The 20,155-nt window shown below is 40.1% G+C and overlaps 1 protein-coding gene across 1 annotated transcript; it reads left to right on the top strand.

The window, feature by feature from the left end:
• SDE2 (SDE2 telomere maintenance homolog) lies at nt 3,692-19,251 on the top strand. The gene is made up of 7 exons (XM_005690529.3): nt 3,692-3,818; nt 9,254-9,371; nt 10,793-10,904; nt 11,246-11,415; nt 12,213-12,327; nt 15,349-15,853; nt 18,791-19,251. Exons 1-7 carry the CDS (start codon nt 3,699-3,701, stop codon nt 19,010-19,012), a joined length of 1,362 nt encoding a protein of 453 aa, XP_005690586.1. The 5' UTR covers nt 3,692-3,698; the 3' UTR covers nt 19,013-19,251.

Here is a 20,155-nt window from a genome sequence, read left to right as displayed (position 1 = left end):
ATTACGGAGAAGGCAATGGCACCCCACTCCAGTACTCTTGCCTGGAAAATCCCATGGACGGAGGAGCCTGGTGGGCTGCAGTCCATGGGGTCGCTAAGAGTTGGACATGACTGAGCGACTTCACTTTCACCTTTCACTTTCATGCACTGGAGAAGGAAATGGCAACCCACTCCAGTGTTCTTGCCTGGAGAATCTCAGGGACGGGGAAGCCTGGTGGGCTGCTGTCTATGGGGTCGCACAGAGTCAGACACGACTGAAGCGACTTAGCAGCAGCAGCGGAGAGAAATTAAATCTCAATGTTGAAAAAATCCCAGTGTTGAGATACTAAATTTCTAAAAGATAGGTGCTGTGTCAGTTTTGCTCTATAGTTCTAGCACTGTAAACAGCATGAAAGAAATTCAGCCTTTTTAATATAACAACATTATTTGATGGTGATGATACCAAATAAGCCTTCGGAAGCTACTGTTGGCATGATAATGCAAACAAGGTAACATCTAGGGCAATCAGGGGTGATAGAATTTACTGATCTAAGTCCACCTGAGTGAAGATGCTTTCTTCTTGCTGATATTACAGAGCTAGGCTTCTACATTCAGCACTGACTGTGAGTCCAGCTTTTTATCTCTTCGCTGCGTCTCTACCATACTCTCCTCTTCTGCCCTCTCCAGATCCTTCCCAGCATCAGAGCTAAACACAAACCTCTTCTACCTCTCAACTCCACCTCATCCTTGACGTGTCCTGTTTTCTTCTGTCCAATAAAGGAAGGAGGGTGGAGCTGTGCCTTCACTGGCAGCCAAACATCTTGGGTCCTTGCTTCAGGCTCCACCTCCCACATCAACCACCACCCAGTATGGACTACACAGCTCTTACCCAGAAGCTGTTTTTCCATCCTAGGAGCTGACCTCATTGTTTCTGGGGTTGGAGCCATCTACAAGGCGACACTTGCCAACTGGGGAGTTTATAGCAGTTTTGCATTTGTGGCACGGGAAGTCGGCCTGTACCATTGTCTTTTGTCTTAAGGACAGCATTAACAACCTCCATTCACCTCCTCTGAGCATAAACATGGCTGAAAACACAGAAGGGCAACTTGCATGTCACACGTGGATGTAGTCTGTGATTCACTAGTTCAGGAGCTTTGCTGTCATTTATGAAAATTGCCAGAGTGTACAGCTCTGCTTCCTGTTCTTACAGACCAGCATGACATTCTGGCTCGGTTGAGCCTCTGTCATGGGTTGCCACACAAGCATTGTCTGGTGCTGTCATTTCCTGGCAGTGAACAATTATTCCACATTGCCTCAGGATGCTCTCACAGTGTCCTTCTCGTGGTGGCTGAACCAGTCTTCAAAAAGCAAATGTATAGCTAGAGTCAATCATTTGCAGAAGATGGGCAGAAACAAAGCCCGTGTGGTTTGTTGGAAAGAACACCAAATAGAGTTCTAAGAGCACAGCTACACACTCTTAATAGTAGAGGAACTGGCCCCCACCCACTCACCATTTAGTGTCATAACCCCCCATGTGTCATCCTGTCCCTTTCCTCCCTACAATGAGGTTGGAAAGGTGGCAGCATTTGTCTCTATTTTTCCACAACCAGCCTGGCACGTAACACCGTCTACTGGACACCACCACACACTCTCAACCATCCAGCCAATCAGCTGTCTTTCTAGACTTTTTTCCCCACTGATGTGCAGTTTTCTTGGCCATAGCCCTAACTTTGGGTACCTTAATTTTCTCATTATTTAAATGTATTCAGTAATTTAATCCAAGTTGAAGCTGCATCTTCAGGAGAGAAAGTGTTCCGTTAGTGCTAACTATGGTGGCACAGTGGTAAAAAATCCACCTTCAAGTGCAAGAGATACAGGAAACGTGGGTTTGATTCCTGGGCCAGGAAGATCCCCTGGAGGACTTAGCAACCCACTCCAGAATTCTTGCCTGGAAAATTCCATTGACAGAGGAGCCAGGTGGGCTGGTCCATGGGGTCACAAAGAGTCGGACATGACTGAGCACACACGCAGGCAGGCATGTTTCTTCAGATATGGGTTGGGAATAATTGGACGGTCTACCTTAGCAATTCATCAAATATCCAGCTAATATTTATTTAATGCCTACTTTGTGTGTGCCATGGTGCCCCATGCTAAGTGCTTATTGGGAAGATTTAACAACAGATTATATATTACTCAGGAGATTTGTCTTTGAAAAGTTCATAAGAGTTACTGCATATTTTAAATGACAAATGCCTTTTCAATACTTTTTTTTTTTAATACTTGGGATTTTTAACAATAGGAATTTAAATGCAAGAAAGGGATAAAGAAGGAACAATTTCATTTAAACTTGAGGTTTTGGAAGGACTAGATATAATGTTAGTAACAAACAACGTGGACTTCCCTTGTTAGAAGATAATACTTGGTGAGACACTTACTGAATCTGCAGTCACCATGTCACCCACTTTGCAAAACACTGGTCTCTAGGCACAGTATTTTTATTATTTTGTGTAATTTTTCTTTATCTCCTGGCATTCCCATGAAGGCCCTTTCTCATTTTTCTTCCTGTGAAAGTGAAATAAAGACAACGGAGTCTATAACTTCAGAGGTCTTGAAATTCTGTTGTTCATACCGCCAGTTAAAATGATTTCTGAATTTTTCGTTGCTTTCCCTTCAGCAGAGTTTCATTTGCTAAAGATCTGAGACGCAGAGAATTCGATTCTGTGGGCTGATACAATCGTGCTTAATAGGTACAGATATCTCCTAAGAACCCTCCTATCTCGTGGCTTTTAAATGTTCAGGATTCTATAAATACCATAACTTCAGCATATTAAAACATTAAGGGATTTCTTCAGATTCCCAGAGCCTTAAATTTAAGACTAGGCAAATATGTGCGAGTGTGTTTCTATAGTGCGGAATAAAAGTTATGGCAGGGGTTTTCAGAGCAGCATCACTATAAGCGTCGCTCCTGCCACTGCCTTTCACAAGGGCCCACTTGCTGTGAAATATTTTGAAAACCGAGCTGAAGTGAAGATAACGCAGAGCGCAAACAGGCGGAAATACGAATAAACTGAGCGTGGCTGGCAGAAACAGTGAGGTTGGCAGTTTCCGCAAAGGAAGAGAAGGCTTGGTAAACCTGGAGGAAAAACCCGCCCAGAGCTGTTGTTTAGAAACCTCCCCACCTCCGTTTCCCTTGCCCCTAGAGTGGGGGAGCTCCCCAGAACCGAGGAAGCAGCCCCCCAAAACCGCTTCCGCAACTGCAGCTTCCCTTCTCAAGCCCCCAGGGATTAGCGCCTTCTGAGGCCACGATTCCCTGTGACCCAAAAATAACTACACAGATAGGAGAGAAAGGTCCAAAGATTGAGGCACAAGGAAGTACTCAGTTACCTCCTTATCGCTTATAGCCAGAACGCTGGAAACCTAACCCCGCGCCAGCCTTTTATAGAGAGTCCCTCGAGCCCCGCCCTAGCAACTTCTCTTAGCAACGCCTCGCCCCGGTGCGCTGCCTTCTTATCGGCCTCTGCCAGGCCCTTCCTGTTCCCCTCCCCCAGTCAGCTTTGCTCGGCTGCTTCAGGTCACGTGACTGTCCCCAGGGGAGGGGCGGGGCGGGCAAACGCGTGAGGGGCGGGGCGCTGGGTGAACGAGCTTACGTCATCAAGATACGCCGGGTGGGTGGCGGTTCTTAGCGCTCCTGGGAGTGTCGAGGTTCCGCGACTGGGTGAGATGGCGGAGACGGCGGCAATGGTGTGGCTGCGGGGCCCTGGCTTCGGGTGCAAGGCGGTGTGGTGTAGTTCGGCCCCGTGCTCCGTACGAGATTTTATCTGTCGACACTGCAAAGATCAGGTGAGGTTTGTGGTTCCTGGAAAAGAAGAGGACAGAGGAGGTCAGGGGCAGGAATAGGTGCGGTGAGGGTGTGTCGGGGGGGGTGTCTATTTTGGGGGTTTTTCAATTTTTGAGGCTGAGGGTTCCTCAGTTTCAAACTGATAATGAGGGCTTCCGTCGCTTTTGTTTTGTGATGGTTTTGTCCCAGAGAAGGGAGAAAAACTCTTCTGCTCACAGGCGCTATAGTCCGGCCCTCAGTCTGGACTAACAGACCCTTTGGTATTATTCTCTTCATCCGTAAAGGAGGCATTTGGCCCAGATGATTTTTAAGGCTCACTTCCTTACGTTCACTCTACGGTTATGTGACGTGCATTTTTGTCCATTGATAACACAGCCGTTAGCTCCACCCTAGAGAAGTATGTCATATCCAAAGGATGATTGGGAACGAAGTGGATCCTTCTGGTCACTGGTCGTGGCCAAGCACTCATAGGCCCTGTCGAGAGCATGATCTTAGGGCCTGTCATTTAGACGATTTCATTAATCATACGATGCTCTTACTTGTCCAGGCATATTTTTCAAAACCTTATAAAGTTACACATGTGTAGTTTACTTAATTATGACGTAAGCAAGCTTTTACCAACTAAAAGATATTAAACCTGTTGTGTTATTTAAAGAATTAGATGCTCTCCTTGAATCTAATTTTAATTTTGACATTTGACTTCTTACTCTATTTTTCTTTATAAGCACACCTCCTCCGTGTTTCCCTAGACTTTCTCTGGTTGTAATTTATGAGCTTAACACATGTTAACACTGCAGTCTAAACCACATCTTTACTTGGACTGGTTCCATGAAGAAGCAGTGTCTATTTGCCAATCGTGTAGTTTTTCAGTTTCCTGTTTTCTTCCTATACTTCAGTCCAGTTTAACTGCTGTCAGAACTGACAGTTTCCATCAGTTTGCCATCTGAATGGGGAAATCTTTTCCAAAATAGGTGGATTTTAATATCTTTGAAAATAACTCTTATCTCATGAGTACAATTTTCAATCTCATTGACAGTTCATCCAAAGTGGGACCAGAAAAATGTAGACCTTAATTATGAGGAGTCTTGGAAAAAATTTAAAATAAGAAGTAAGAAATATGAATGAATGAATTCAGTCATATACTTAAGAAGCATGGCCATAATAAGTATGAACAAAACCACAAAACTTATAAAAGGGCATTTGATGAGATACTGGAATAAATAAAAATACCGCAGTTTCACACCTGTGCCTTTTAAAATAAAACTAATCTGACACATGATAAAGTTGGTGTTAGTTCTCCCTGAAGAAGTGAAAAATCAGCCCAGCGGTTCATTAGGCTGGGATAGCAGACATAGATAGAGCCAGCTGCAAAGTCAATATAAAGTGTTTCTCTTAAGGACATGTTGCAGTGGTGAAATGTCAAAAATCATTTCCTTGAAAGTCGACTTCTTTTTCATTCTTTTCGAAACCTTCCCTTGAAAATCATAGATTATAAGAATAAACTGCTGTTTGAAGTTGTATCAGTAAGAAGCATCCCACTCTTGCCTTGAGAATCTAAGTTTCTTTGATGTAGAGAAGCACTCTTGATTTCCAGGTGCAGAGCCTCGAATTAAGGGGTTTCTAGACACAACATTGCACATTTATTTTAGCCGTGTAGTTTCCGAGGAAACAGGAGCCGGAATCTCCTTCACAGTCTAGACCTGGTATTGTCCCTGATACACACAGCCCTGCTTTATTGTGAGCCTCTGGAGACATTGTTTCATTTAAATTTCACCTAAATTCCATCCTAGCCCCCAATCCTATAACTGTATGCTTTCATTTGTTGGTGAGACACCTCATGATTCCTCTGGTGTGCAGTCCCTCTCTTGTAGTGAGTCAAGAAATTTGACTTTGTTTTTCTCTGGTCGCCTTGGCTGATTGGCCCAAGACGCATGTAATACTTCGTGTTCGATATGCCTTATGAAGGTTAAAAACAGTTAAATTGATTCTAAATTTTCTTTGTTTTTGTTTTTTTTTCTACTAGAAAATTGACAAGAATCTTAAGTAGAAAAATACAATTTTGGTAATCAGTTGTCTGACTAAATAAGCGGTTCTGTTCAGAAATGAAGTATGATGTGTAATCTTTCTGCCTTCATATTAAAGTTTTTTGAAGTTATTTAGGATTTTAGAAATACCATACTCATTGGATATACAAAATATTAAAGTGGCTCTTAATTTATAAACATTAAATATATAGAAGGTATATTACTTGTCTCATTTAATTTTGCAGCTTTTTAAAGTAAACAGGATTTTATAGACAAGAATCATCCTTCATGTTAATCACATCATTGTATATGGCCTGAGTTCCCTTCCTCTCTCCTGGTACTATATTTGCCTGGGAAAATGCCAGTCAGTCTAAATCCAGCTCTCCACCTATTTTGAGTGGCATCTAGGCAGTGACCCTGGTAGGGGAACTAATCAGTCTCATGACAAATTCACATACACCAGCCTTAGTGCTGCTTGGCAATTCTACTGTAATTGCATTTGGATTAGAGAAATCCGCTGGATTGCAGGACTGCTGAGAATATTGATCCTGCTAGCCCTTGGGCAGCTGGGCAGAGCCTGGGTGTGCCCAGAATCTCAACCCATCCTTAGTAACTTTGCTCACACTCCCCAGGGTGTCATCCAGATATTATTTGTGTTTACCGTGGTATGAAAATGATTGAGAGGCACAGCTCAGTTCATCACTTTTTCACTGTCCTGGATTACTCTCTCACATCCTCTCTCTTTAAATCTCCAAGACTTATTCCATCTCAAGGACAAACTCTGTATTCAAGCAGTAAGGACAGAATTTTCCTCTCCCCACAGCAGTGCTCTGGTAGGTACCTCCTGTATATTCAGCCTTCTTGTGTGTTACTGGGGATGAACTGTCATTATTTTACAAGTAATTTGCAGTTATCTTCTACTTTGTAGAGTAACCCCTCGTTCTCACCTACTGAAAGACTTATTCGGCATTAGTGCTTCCTCCCCTGTATTTTCCAGTGTTTTCCCTTTTTCCTGGATCATTCCTACCAGTGGATCATTCCTACCAGTGTGCAAACATGAGCCCACATCCCTTCCAGCTATTGCTTTATTTTCTCTGATTTTCTTGATTTAAAAAAATATGCTTGAACATAATTTTTTCTCCTTTAGAACCCACTCTAGTTCAGCTTTTCTGTTCCCATCACTTCACCAGCTCTGTGTCATGCTGGTCAGTATCTTCTGTGTGGCAGTATCCAGCGATCAGTTTTCATCTTGCTTGGCCTCTCAGCCTCAGTTTGCACAGTTGACCATTCCCCCCTTAATACACTTCTCTCACTTGTGCATATGACACCCTCGGTTCTCTTCCATCTCGCTGGCCTCTCCTTTCCAGTCTCTCTTGCTGCTTCGTCCTCATCACCCTGAGCTCTCATGTTGGAGGAGCCCCTTCCTCATCCCAGTGGTTTCGTCCATACTCACAGCTTTCAGTACCATCAGTGTGCTGATAGCTTTCAAGTGTTAATCTTCAGCACAGACTTCTTCCCCAAACTCCAGACTTGTATAACACCTGGTCTGCTTGGCATCTCCATCTGCTTGTGTAATAAACATCTCACACTAAAATATCCGAAACGAGACTGATTTTCTCTTTCAAATTTCCTTTTCCCTCTTAAGAGGTGCCAACTCTATTTTTCCATTTGTCAAACCAAACTTTTGGAATCTTAATTTCTCTATTGAGCACACTCCCTTCACTAGAGCATTAGCATTTTCATTCAGAGTGTCCTCAGAATCTCACATTTCTCTTCTACTCTGCCACTACTGCCCTGGTACACATAGAAATGTCTCACCTGGATTATCCCAATGATCTCTCTGCTTCTGTAGTCTTATTTTTACAGTTTAACAGAGTGATCCTTTAAAAGCATGACTGATCTCAGTTTGTTTAAAACTCTACAGTAGTTTTATTCAGAGTGCCATCCAGAACCCTTACAGTGGTTTTGAAGGCCTTATCACTCACTCCCCTTTGTGTACTTCATTCCAGCCATGTCGGCTATGTTGCTCTTCCTTGAATACTCTAAGCTCATCTGTGTTGCAGTCTTTGCATTTGCTGTTCCCCCAGACAACCATATGGCTTATTCTCTCACTTTCTTAAATTCTCTGCTTTCTCTGACTGACCATATATATTAACTAGATTAGCACCACACCTATCCACATATCTTAATCCCCTTTACCCTGCATTTCACCCCTTGACATAATATATAATTTGTCAATTACATAATTATATCAAACGTAATATATGTTTGTTCATAATTTGTCTTCCCCCACTAGAATATAAGCATCATGAGGCAGGATTTGCGTTCACTATGGTATTCATGGTAGTATTCCAACACTTGAAAAGTGCCATGCTCATAGCAGGCAGCTGAGTGAAGGAATGGGTCCCGTTAAAATAGCTGTGTGGTGTGCCTCAGAATGAATGTTCAGAGTTTCCACTTCAGGAAGATGCCAGAAATGCTTTTTTCCTTTCTGTTTGTATTTAGATCTCTTTATTCTTCATGTTGCAGATTTAATTGTCAACCTCCGATATAACCTCCTATAAGTTCCATATAACTTTGGAGAATACTCCTCCGTTGTGTTATTTTATGGCATCAGAAACTTGTGTAGGGGCTTCCCTGGCAGTCCGGTGGTTAAGACTCTGAGCTCCCACTGCAGAGGGTGTGGGTTTGATCTCTGGTTGAGAGCCAAGATCCTGCATGCCAAGTGTTGAGGCTAAAAAAAAGAAGCTTGTTTAGAAAACCTTACGGTATTTATATTTTCTTTTCATCACTTCATCTGAGAATTTTTTTGAAATACATAGAGTGGGTTTGGGGGGTATGTGGGCTTCTTCAGAGATTGGCTGGAACTCAGGGAGAGGCTGGCAGAAGAGATTAATTACCAACTGCCAGCTGATTCTAAAACTGTTAAAGCTTATGTAAGAGTATTAAAAACCATATTTTTGTCTCCTCTTCTCCCCTCTTCTTATCCCTATCTACACTTTTCAAGATGTCACTTTTAAATTTGGGACCACTCAATGTTCAACTTGGTATTATTTTTAAGTCAGAGGAAATGGGACCATCAGAGTTACTAGATCTGAGCCCCTGTAATCTTCCACCTTGACTCCTATTTCCTGTTAGAGAGCGAAAAAGAGCAGTTTTAATTTTCACCCAAGAGGCAAAAAGTTCTTTATATCATGATTAGGTAGGTATTAGGAAAAAGTTGTACCTAGAATACATCATATAAAATGACTTTTTTCTTTTAGTGGTTTTCATTTTTTTTCAATTCAGCAGATATTAATTTATCATATCTACTAACTCCTTGTAACTGAAATAATAAAAAATAAGCTAGGTCCCTTCCTGCAAAAACACTTGTCTCGTAAACAGCATTGAAAGAACCCTTCATTTGTCTCTAGGTTGTTCCAGTGGAATGCTTCTTTGTGAAGTGCAATGGATCACTTGTTAACACCAGTGACACAGTGCAGCATGGAGCTGTTTATAGTTTGGAACCAAGACTTCGTGGTGGAAAAGGAGGTAGGACGTGAATGTTGACGGCTTAGTAGTAATATATCTGCATTCTGTTGCCAGATGTATTAAATTAACAAACTCCTTGGAATCTGTAGTATACCAGCCTTGATTTGTCTTATGAAGTCCTTTGTTAATTTACCTAGTTTTGAATATTTTCTCTTTTATTCTTTTTGGGGAAGATACAGTATGATAAAATTCCCACCTTCTCTAGCCCAGCCAGATCACTCTTAGGCACCCTAGGCTCTCAGTCTTTGGGGAGAATTAGATGGAGAGGTGATGGCTGTTCTGTCCAGTTTGCTGATGAGTGTTAGAACAATCAAATCTCCTTTTGCCGTTCTCAGCATTTTGTTTGGTTATTCTAGTTCCACGGGAAGTCTGACGTCACTTTATGAAATACAGCTGTTTACAGATTGAGGTAGATTAAGGTCATGGTTGTAGTAACTCATTTTAGAGAGAAAACAAACTAAAAGAGCAAAAACTGAGTATGAACAATTCTTGGTATTTCTTCTGATGGACTAACATAATTTTTAGGCTTTCTCAAAATCTGTGGTGACTTGGTTTGGTTTTCAAAGAGCTAACATCTCAGATTACAGTCATCCTGCTGTTTGAAATTCTGTCAATATGAAGCTTTTTGTGTCAGCTAGTGACAGATGAAAATTGCTTTATTGCAAAATCTCATCATGTAGTTTGTAAAATTCTTAATTGTGGAATTTGGGGATTTCTGTACTAGGTATAGCCCTCTAAAATAAGAGCAAGTGTGAAAAGCACAAGATTGAATCACGTTTATCAGTATTCTTGCCTTTGCTACCTGGGTTAGAATCTTGATGTGCATTTCCTTTAAAACTGAAAAGAAAGTAGAGATCACCTTTACTCTTATGATAATCTTATAATATAATAGTACTCTTTTCACAAGTTCGGCTTTTATCCATCCTTGAATACTTAAAAAAAATTATTTATTTATTTTAATTGGAGGCTAATTACTTGACAGTATTGTGGTGGTTTTTGCCACACCTTGACATGAATCAGCCACGGGTGTACATGTGTCCCCCTCTCCTGATCCCATCCGGCTGGGCTGTCCCAGTGCACCGGCTTTGAGTGCCCTCTTTCATGCATCGAACTTGGATTGGTCACCTATTTCACATATGCTAATATACATGTTTCAGTACTATTCTCTCAAATCACCCCACCCTCACCTTCTCCCACAGAGTCCAAAAGTCTGTTCTATCTGTGTCTTTTTTGCTGTCTTGTATATAGGGTCATCATTACCATCTTTCTAAATTCCATATATATGTGTTAATATACTGTATTGGTGTTTTTCTTTCTGACTTACTTCACTCTATATAATAGGCTCCAGTTTCATCCACCTCATTAGAACTGACCATCTTTGAATACTTTTTAACCTGCTTTCTTCAAATACATTTGTTTAGGTTTTGGCTCAATGCTCCGAGCACTCGGTGCTCAGATTGAAAAGACAACCAATCGAGAGGCTTGCCGGGATCTCAGTGGAAGGAGATTACGAGATGTCAATCATGAAAAAGCGTAAGATGCCCACCTGTTTTGTTTTTTAAAGAGACGTAGTTTTTTGTTTTTTAAAGAGACATTAGTGATGGCACACACACCACGCATATCAGAAATGTAAACTTAAAATACTTATGCTCTAATTTGTTGTTACCAGACTTAACCTTTTCCATGACTGAATAATTATCTTTGGGTTTTAGTCAAGTCCATAACAGTATACTAGTAAGCATGGCACACCTTTCTGAGGGACTATCACAGGGTGAATAAGAGTGCAATAATTTGTATAGGTGGGGTGCTACCTATATAAAAGTATGTGTATATAATTTAGCCATTTAGTTACGTCTCCTCTTTCCCATCCCCAGAATGGCTGAATGGGTAAAACAACAAGCCGAGCGAGAAGCTGAAAAGGAGCAAAAGCGCCTGGAACGACTGCAGCGGAAGCTTGCAGAACCCAGGCACTGCTTCTCCAGCCCCGACTACCAGCAGCAGTGCCATGAGATGGCCGAGCGCCTGGAGGATTCCGTCCTCAAAGGTGAGGAGGAGGGTTCCTTTGTGCCATCCGCAGGCATCCTGGAAGCCAGCCATTCCACACCAAGGGCAATTCTTGACCTTTCTTAGGTTATAGACTTATGAGAATCTGATGAAGCTATGAAATTTCTCCACTCGGTAATGAACACAGTATGCCTTACTACATGGAGGGGAAAAACCCACATATCCACACAACATTTGACATAGTTGATCCCTGAGCTCTGGGGGCTCATGGGCCCCAGGTAAGAATGCTTTTTGTGCTTCCTGGGAATAAGCTAAGTCTTCAGGAGGTACCAAGACTCCCACATATTTGCTTTCAGTTTTAGGTCCCCTTTTTATTAAATGGTTTTTATTGGGAATGATTATTCTTAGCTTTTATGTTTTAGCATCAAAAGCATTATGCTAGGACTCAGTGCATTCAGTTGGATAAGGAGGAGTCTTTTCCATCAAAAGGGTTATAACATAATAGGGGAAAGATAGCTGTATACAAATAAGGGGATGCATAAGGGGCATAAGGGGGTCGATTGTTAGGTTTGAGGAGTGTTAGGAATGGATCTGTAAGCTTCAAAGTTACAAATTGGACATAGTGCTTTAAAAATCTGGTTTAAGAGCCAAAATGGTTATTTTAAATCTGTAAATTTAAGATTAGTCTCATTTTAACTGGATTAAATTTTGGTATGCTGAGAAATTTAAATCTAGAGCTTTAGATTGCAGCTCTTTTTGCAATCCAGATTATTTTTAAATTCTTTAATTAAACTTAGTCCTGATAGTAGAAACTGAGTTGTTAAAATTTGTGGCTAGGCATGCAGGCTGCCTCTAGCAAGATGGTATCAGCAGAAATTGGTGAGAGTCGGAAACGGCCAAACAAATCAAAAACAGACGGAGGAGCCAGTACAGGGAAAAGGAAATGCTTTTGGTAAGTACGTTCATTTTCATTCCAAATAGATCTTTGAGGACTGAATAAAAATATTTTTTTCTTTCTGTTTATCCCTCTAGAATATCTTGTTCTGAAACTTACCTACTATATTTCTTCCTTGTCTTATCTGGTATAAACACACTTTTAAGTAAAGTCTAATGGAAGCTCAGAAATTTTCCAGAGTATTTCAGATCAGGTTTCAGTGATTCTGACATTATACACATTAGTAATGGTTTCTGCCATAAGTGCCATTAATAGAATCTAAGGGACAGTTTGTTTGCCTTCAGTGAAAAATCACACAAAAAATAGCTTTATACTTGACTATTAGACGTTGAAAGAGGTAACTTTCAGAATTCCAGGGGGAAGCCATGACTTTAGTTTCCAAGTTGTCCTGTTTTCTCTGTTTTTTCATAGTCATCACTGAGGTCTTCGGTCACCCTTCCAGACCTCTCTTCATCACTTTTGCTCTTGTGGGTGAAAAGCACAGCAGTACTTTTTCTTAACCCTTTTACTCTTAGTTCCTCCTCCCTTCCCAGTTGGTCCTCTGGTTACCAGCTTAGTTCTCTTGGGCCAGATTCTAGATGATGATAAGTTGAGTTGGATCTTGGCTTGTTTGTTGGCTTCCCGAAAGGTAATTGTTAACTAAACAATATTTAACTCGGTCCAGCATAGAATTTTTTGTGTTCTTCCTGAAATGGAAATTAAATGTTCCTGAGAGAAAATGTAATGGTATTTCCTGTGGGTCTCTTTTTTTAAGCCAGGTTTATTGATATATAATTTATATACAGTAAAATTCACCCTTTTTGAACAGTTCTTCAAGTTTTGAAAAGTTTATAATACATAATTATGTAGGCATCACCAAAATCAGGCTGTAGAATATTTTTGTCAGCCTCAGAAGTTCCTTTGTGTCCTTTCGCAGTTAATTTTCCTCCCCCCATCTCCACCCCTGTCAACCACTGATCACTAGCCTGATGTTTGTTCCTATGGTTTCTTTTTTTCTAGAATGTCATATAGCTTTTTGCGTCTCTTTCTGTTTTTTTTTTTTTTAATGCTTCTAAGAGCATTCGTTATCAGATCTAAACTATTAAAGTATTAGCAAGGAGGTATGTTTCCATGGAATTACTTAACAATGCATTCCTGTATTACAGCCAAGAGATGCACACACATCAATCAGTTCAGTACAGTCGCTCAGTCATGTCTGACTCTTTGTGACACCATGGGCTGCAGCACACCAGGTTTCCTTGTCGATCACCAACTCCTGGAGCCTACTCAAACTCATATCCATTGAATCGGTGATGCCATCCAACCACCTCATCCTCTGTCGTCCCCTTCTCCTCCTGCCTTCATCTTTCCCAGCATCAGGGTCTTTTCAGATGAGTCAGTTCTTCGCATCAGGTGGCCAAAGTATTGGAGTTTCAGCTTCAGCATCAGTCCTTCCACTGAATATTCAGGACTGATTTCCTTTAGGATGGACTGGTTGGATCTCCTTGTAGTCCAAGGGACTCTCAAGAGTCTTCTCCAACACCACAGTTCAAAAGCATCAATTGTTCGGCGCTCAGCTTTCTTTATAGTCCAACTCTCACATCCATACCTGACTACTGGAAAAACCATAGCCAGATGGACCTTTGTTGGCAAAGTAATGTCTCTGCTTTTAAATACGCTGTCTAGGTTGGTCATAACTTTTGTTCCAAGGAGTAAGTGTCTTTTAATTTCATGGCTGTAGTCACCATCTGCAGTGATTTTGGAGCCCCCAAAAATAAAGTCTATCACAGTTTCCATTATTTCCCCATCTATTTGCCATGAAGTGATGGGACCAGATGCCATGATCTATCTTAGTTTTCTGAATGTTGAGCTTTAAGCCAACTTTTTCACTCTCCTGTTTCACTTTCATCAAGAGGCTCTTTAGTTCTTCGCTTTCTGCCATAAGGGTGATATCATCTGCATATCTGAGGTTATTGATATTTCTCCTGGCAATCTTGATTCCAGCTTGTGCTCCACACATCAATGGTTATCATCAAAATATAAATATGAATACATCCACGTACATTCCTCCCTTCCTTCTGTTCCTGTGCTGCCATCCTAAATGAACAAGTCCTGGCATATATTCCTCTGAGACGGTTTAATCCATGTTCAAGGTGTTTTTTGTTTTGTTTGTTTAATCAATTACAACAAAAATATTTACAGATTGGTTAATTCCGCAGCTCTGCTTTTTATCGAACATTGTCACCTCTGGCCATCTAGAAAGTCTCGATGTTGTAAAATAGTGTACCTTGTCTACAATAAACATAGGTACCTTATAAAAATGCACATACAGACCCATGGTTATAACTTAAAACTGTCTTCTAGATAATGGAAATATTAGCCAAGAGCCCTTCCCGTCACCCTGCCTCTTACTCCTGTCTTCAGCGTTTCAGTGACTACGTAGCAGATTACATTTAGTTCCAAGAGGTGGATTAACATACATAGTCCCAGAAGACACAGCCCTTCATTGTTATAGGAAGGGCTGGGCCTTCTCTTTTCACTCAGCATAGTGCTTTTGAGACCCAGATGTGTTGTTATATGTATCGATAGTTCCTTTTGTTGTTGCCTGGTATGGCTGTACCACAACCTGTTTATCCATTCTTTAGTTGTTCGGCATTTGGGTAGTTTCCAATTTGGGGCGATTATGAATAAAACTGGATTTTCTTTTAACTATTTGTTATTTTATCTAATTTCCAACAGTTAAAATTCATACAATATTAGGAAAAAGGCTTTAAGCAAAATCAATTAAAGAGAGTCACATGTTTTAAAGAGAGATCCCTAGGATCTTTGGAATGTTGCTCTCAGTCTCCCGGAAATTTTTTTTTCGTTCTGTTTATACCTTTGGGATATCTTGTTCTGAAACTTACCTACTGTCCACCTCCATCTCAAGCTAGCAGATATCCTTATTCAGAGTCTGTTTCCTGGACTAACTGCAGCTCTATTTTCTTTTTTAAGTTGAAGCTGTAAATGGCATTAAATCTTTCTGTTACTTTCTGATAGGATGGGCATGGAAGGACTAGGGACTGCAGAGGGGTCCAGCTCTGAGAACTCTGATGACGACAGTGAAGAAGCACCGAGTACTTCTGGAATGAGCTTTCATGTTTCTCAAAATGGCTGTGGTGGTGTTGACAGGGCAGCTGAAATTCCTAGTAGTTCTCAGCAGGCAAGAGTATTGAGTACAGACTGTAGATCACCAGAAGAACCACAGAGCCCTTTGACTGACTCTGGGAACAGTATTTCAGAAGACTTGTGTGCTGAGCTGGGGGAGACACCTACCCAGGAGTACATGGAAAGGAAGAGGGCTGTAGAAACAGAGAACACCCAGGAGAAAAAGGAGGCAGAGGGTAAAGAACCCTTAGAAAAGGAAGCAGCTGGAGTTGGACAGAATACGGAGCAAGAAACAAAAGAAATGGCTGATGGGGAAAGAGCTGCCAAGGGAGCACCTGGAGAAGATAGGCAAAACATTGCCGTTGCCAAGCTGGAGGCCAGCCAGTCAGGAAACATGGTGAGTAAATTTTAAGAGTCGATGTCTAAAGCCAAGTCAGTTTTTTTTCCTTAAACCTTTTATTTTGTATTGGGGTATACTTGATTAACAGTTTTGATAAATTCAGGAGAGCAACAAAGGGACTCAACCATCCGTATACATGTATGCATTCCCCCGCTAACTCCCCTCTCATCCAGGCTGCCACATAACACTGAGCAGAGTTCCGTGTTAAAGCCAAGTCAATTTAATCTCTGCAGTAGGTCATTAAAATGAAAACATGTGCTTTTCCCCATCAGCTGCTTAGTGGAAAGGCTTGTTTAATAATCAGAAGTCGATGATAGTGAAGCTTGTCGTATCTCCCCCCACTCCACCCCCCAAAAGAAAAATCCTTGGATTTTTTTGTTTTTAAGCTGTGGAATTGGTATTATTTTGCCACTAGGTGGTGTCCTTGGTTCTATAGTTCATCAATTCTAGGATGCACATTTTTCACATTTTAATATCTCTGAGTTTGGATATATATATCATGTTACCGTTTACTTGATATGATTTATTCTTTCTTAATAATACAGGCAGTAGTAAGGCACATTATGATAGCTGGCACTTTTAGATTTGATGAAATGTGCTCATTTTCCTGTCACTACATTTCTTGTTAGTTTTTCTTTCTCAGGTGAGTTACTGTTTGAACACAGTTGTCCGTTGAATGTGAAGACCTTTCCTGCAGAAGAGGAGCAGTTCCTTTTAAATTTATCATTAAATCTTAAGCCTTACACTCAGCTTTTTAAAAACTTATTTTCATTATGCATGCTTTCCCTTAAATAATTATTTGCCATCTTCAATGGACTGACTTCCAGCAAAAATCTTTAACGTTTATTTTTCAGTCTAATGATTTCCTTTTTAGGACAGATGAAACCTGACTTGGCTTCCTTTGATAAACAAAAGCTACCATTATTTATTTAAAGCACCTTCCCTATTCCCAGGAAATAAGCAGAAATGCATATATTGCTCTTTCTAGGGGAGATAGTGAAATTTTTTGAGCTAAGGGCTTTAAATTGACCCTCACACCATCTCTGGAGTTGTAAGAATGGTCAGCTTTTACGTAACTCATATGTGCTAGGAGTTTATCCTGAGCAAAGTCTTAGAAAAATGAAAAATGAAAATAGAATAAAACCTGATTTGACTTTTAATCTTTGAGCTTTTAACTGTGGAAATTTTGTTCTTGATGTAGTTGTAGCTGTTGTATTCATGGTAACTCTGCAGCCATGTGCGATTCTTGAAAAACACATAGTGGGTTAGGATTTGGCCATGTATAAAGAAGTCAAAATTCACTCTAGAAATCTAACAAAATAACCTTAAAAAAAAGAGATCAACTAGAAAGATAAAGAATTTATCTATAGAGTTGTTCAGTATTTTTGAACAACTTAACTTTGAGAGAATTATTATCCTTTGAATATGCGGACAACGGTTTGTCTGGTCAAAGCTGTGCTTTTTCCAGTGGTCATGTATGGATGTGAGAGTTGGATCATAAAGAAAGCTGAGCACCAAAGAATTGATGCTTTTGAACTGTGGTGTTGGAGAAGACTCTTGAGAATTCCTTGGACTGCAAAGAGATCCAACCAGTCAATCCTAAAGGAAATCAGTCCTGAATATTCACTGGAAGGACTGATGCTGAAGCTGAAGTTCCAATACTTTGGCCACCTGATGGAAAGAACTGACTCATTTGAAAAAACCCTGATGCTGGGAAAGATTGAAGGCAGGAGAAGGGGACGACAGAGGATGAGATGGTTGGATGGCATCACCGATTTGATGGATATGAGTTTGAGCAAGCTCTGGGAGTTGGTGATGGACAGGGAAGCCTGGCATGCTGTAGTCCATGGGGTCGCAAATAGTCAGACATGACTGAGCGACTGAACTGAACTGAATATGTTTTTTAAAAAACTCCTAAATAAAAAAACCTCCTAGGTGAGGGACTTCCCGGTGGTCCAGTGGTTAAGAATCTCCCTTCCAATGCAGGGGACATGGGTTCAGTCCCTGGTTGGGGAACTAAGAACCCACATGCCTGAGGGCAACTAAGCCTTTGGCACCACAACTAGAGAAAGCGGATGTGCTGCAACAAAGACCCAGTGCAGCAAAAAAAAAAAACAAAAACCCAAAATCCCTAGATGAACACTTTCATTCTTGGCAGAGCATCCGTCATTAAGAGTATTTAATTTTGTGTAAGTCTATAAAGTTACTTGGTTGATAGAACATTTGCAGGTCTTTTGAACAGCATTTAAATTTGTCAAGTTATTTAAGTGAGAACTTTAACAATCATAATTATTTGATTAGAATAGAAAGCTTAAGATAATGGGGTTAGGGAACTTCCCCTGGTGGTTCAGTGCCTAAAACTCCACGCTTCCAGGGCAGGGGCCTGGATTCCATCCCTGGTCAGGGAACTAGATCCCTCACGCCATGATGATGATGATCCCATATGTGACAACTAAGACATGATGCAGCCAAATAAATATTTTTTAAAAAGATGATGGGATTAATATCAGTAGATTCTTAGGCATAGGATTCTCATTAAAATGAACCTTTATAGGATGCTGCTTTTTTCTCCGGTCATAGTGGGAAGGGTAGGTGAGGTAAATGAAGTATGTTTTACTGTTTGAATTTTTATTGGATAAGTCAAAAAAGAAAAGTTATGTTCATACATATTAAGATTTATCTGTTTTGGAATCTTATAACTTAAGTTGTTGTTCTGAATACCTGTTTCTAAATATATAGATAAAAAAATGAATGTTTACTTGAATTGAGAACATGTATAGAATAACATGATTATTAGCATTCAGCAGTAAGATATGGCATATTAAATGAAAATTTCTTGAAAAATAGGATGTCAGTGACAGTTGAAGAAAGTTTTAATTAGAGACAAAGGAATGGACTGACTTAAAAATTTCTCTTTTTTTTTCTTTTTCTCAGGATATCAGTCAGGAAACTTTAGATTTACTGGCAATCAGTTCTGTTGCAGAAATGGAGTTGCTGGGCTTGGAGAAGCTCAAGTGTGAACTCCTGGCCCGGGGACTGAAGTGTGGGGGCACTCTCCAGGAGCGGGCAGCGAGGCTCTTCTCTGTCAGAGGACTGGCAAAGGAGCAGATAGATCCAGCTTTATTTGCCAAGCCTTCAAAAGGGAAGAAGAAGTGAATTTCGTCAGAGCTGATTTTCTGTTTCTTTATAGTCTAGGGCTTATAACCTGTATAATGTTGACTCTTGAACGTTATTCCTTTTGCTATTAAAGGTGACTTTTTAATAATCCGGTTCTAACTACCCTCTTTTTCATTATTAGATTTATGGAATTAATTGTGAAACCATCTGAGTGTGAAGATTTTTTGTGGGAAGCTTTTTTATAGCTTATTTTAAAAATAAATATAGGGCTATTCAGAGTTTGGGTTTCATTTTGTGTCTTTTAGATAAGTTGTACTTTCAAAGATTTGTGGACATAAGATTATTCATAATACAGTCTTTTCTGTCTTTTAATATCTGTAGGCGCTGTAGTGGTAATTTCTCTCTCATTCTCATACTGGTAATTTCTGTTTTTCCTGATGAGTCTAGGTAGGAGTTTATTGTTTGTTGATCTGTTCTCAAAAAACTGCCTTTTGGCTTTGTTGCTTTTTCTTAATTGTTTTTAATTTCACTTATTTCTGCTCTTTATTCTTTCTTCTACTTTGCTTGGGTTTACTTTGGTCTTTTTAGTTTTTCTTCTTAAGGTACGTACCAAGTCACTGACTAGACTTCGTCTAGTGTAAATATTTAAAGCTGTGAGTTTTTCTTTAAGCACTATTTCGACTCCATCTCAGAATTTTTGATATATTTTCATTTTCATTCAATTTTAAATACTTTCTAACTTTCTTGTGAAGTCTTCTTTGACCCACGGATTACCTAGAAGTATGTTGTCTAATTAGCAAATTTTAAAAGTTCAATTTATTTAAACTAAAAAAAAATAGTTTACCTATTTCTCCCACCCTGTACTCCCTGCCTCTGACAACCATCAGTCATTTCTCTGTATCTATGAAGTTGGGGTTTTTAAAAAAAAAAAAAATTTTTTTTTTTTTTAGATTCCACATGTAAGAGAGGTCATATAGTATTTGTCTGTATCTTGCTTAATTCACTGAGCAAAGTGCCTTCAGGATCCATTCATATTCTGAAAATGGCAAAATTTAATTCTTTGTTAGTGGCTGAATAATATTGCATCGCATATATTGTTCATTAGTCATCCATTTATGGGTACTTAGGTTGTTTTCATATCTTGGCTGTTATAAATAATGCAGCAATTAACATGGGAGTGTA

The sequence above is a fragment of the Capra hircus genome, chromosome 16, assembly GCF_001704415.2.
Source record: "Capra hircus breed San Clemente chromosome 16, ASM170441v1, whole genome shotgun sequence".
Taxonomy (NCBI): domain Eukaryota; kingdom Metazoa; phylum Chordata; class Mammalia; order Artiodactyla; family Bovidae; genus Capra; species Capra hircus.
This window is presented reverse-complemented; position numbering and strand designations above follow the sequence as displayed.

Coding starts and splice junctions, on each gene's coding strand:
- SDE2 (XM_005690529.3), top strand. CDS start 3,699: ATGGCGGAGACGGCGGCAATGGTGTGGCTGCGGGGCCCTGGCTTCGGG. Junction 3,819..9,253: donor GTCGACACTGCAAAGATCAG/GTGAGGTTTGTG, acceptor ATTTGTCTCTAG/GTTGTTCCAGTGGAATGCTT. Junction 9,372..10,792: donor ACTTCGTGGTGGAAAAGGAG/GTAGGACGTGAA, acceptor ACATTTGTTTAG/GTTTTGGCTCAATGCTCCGA.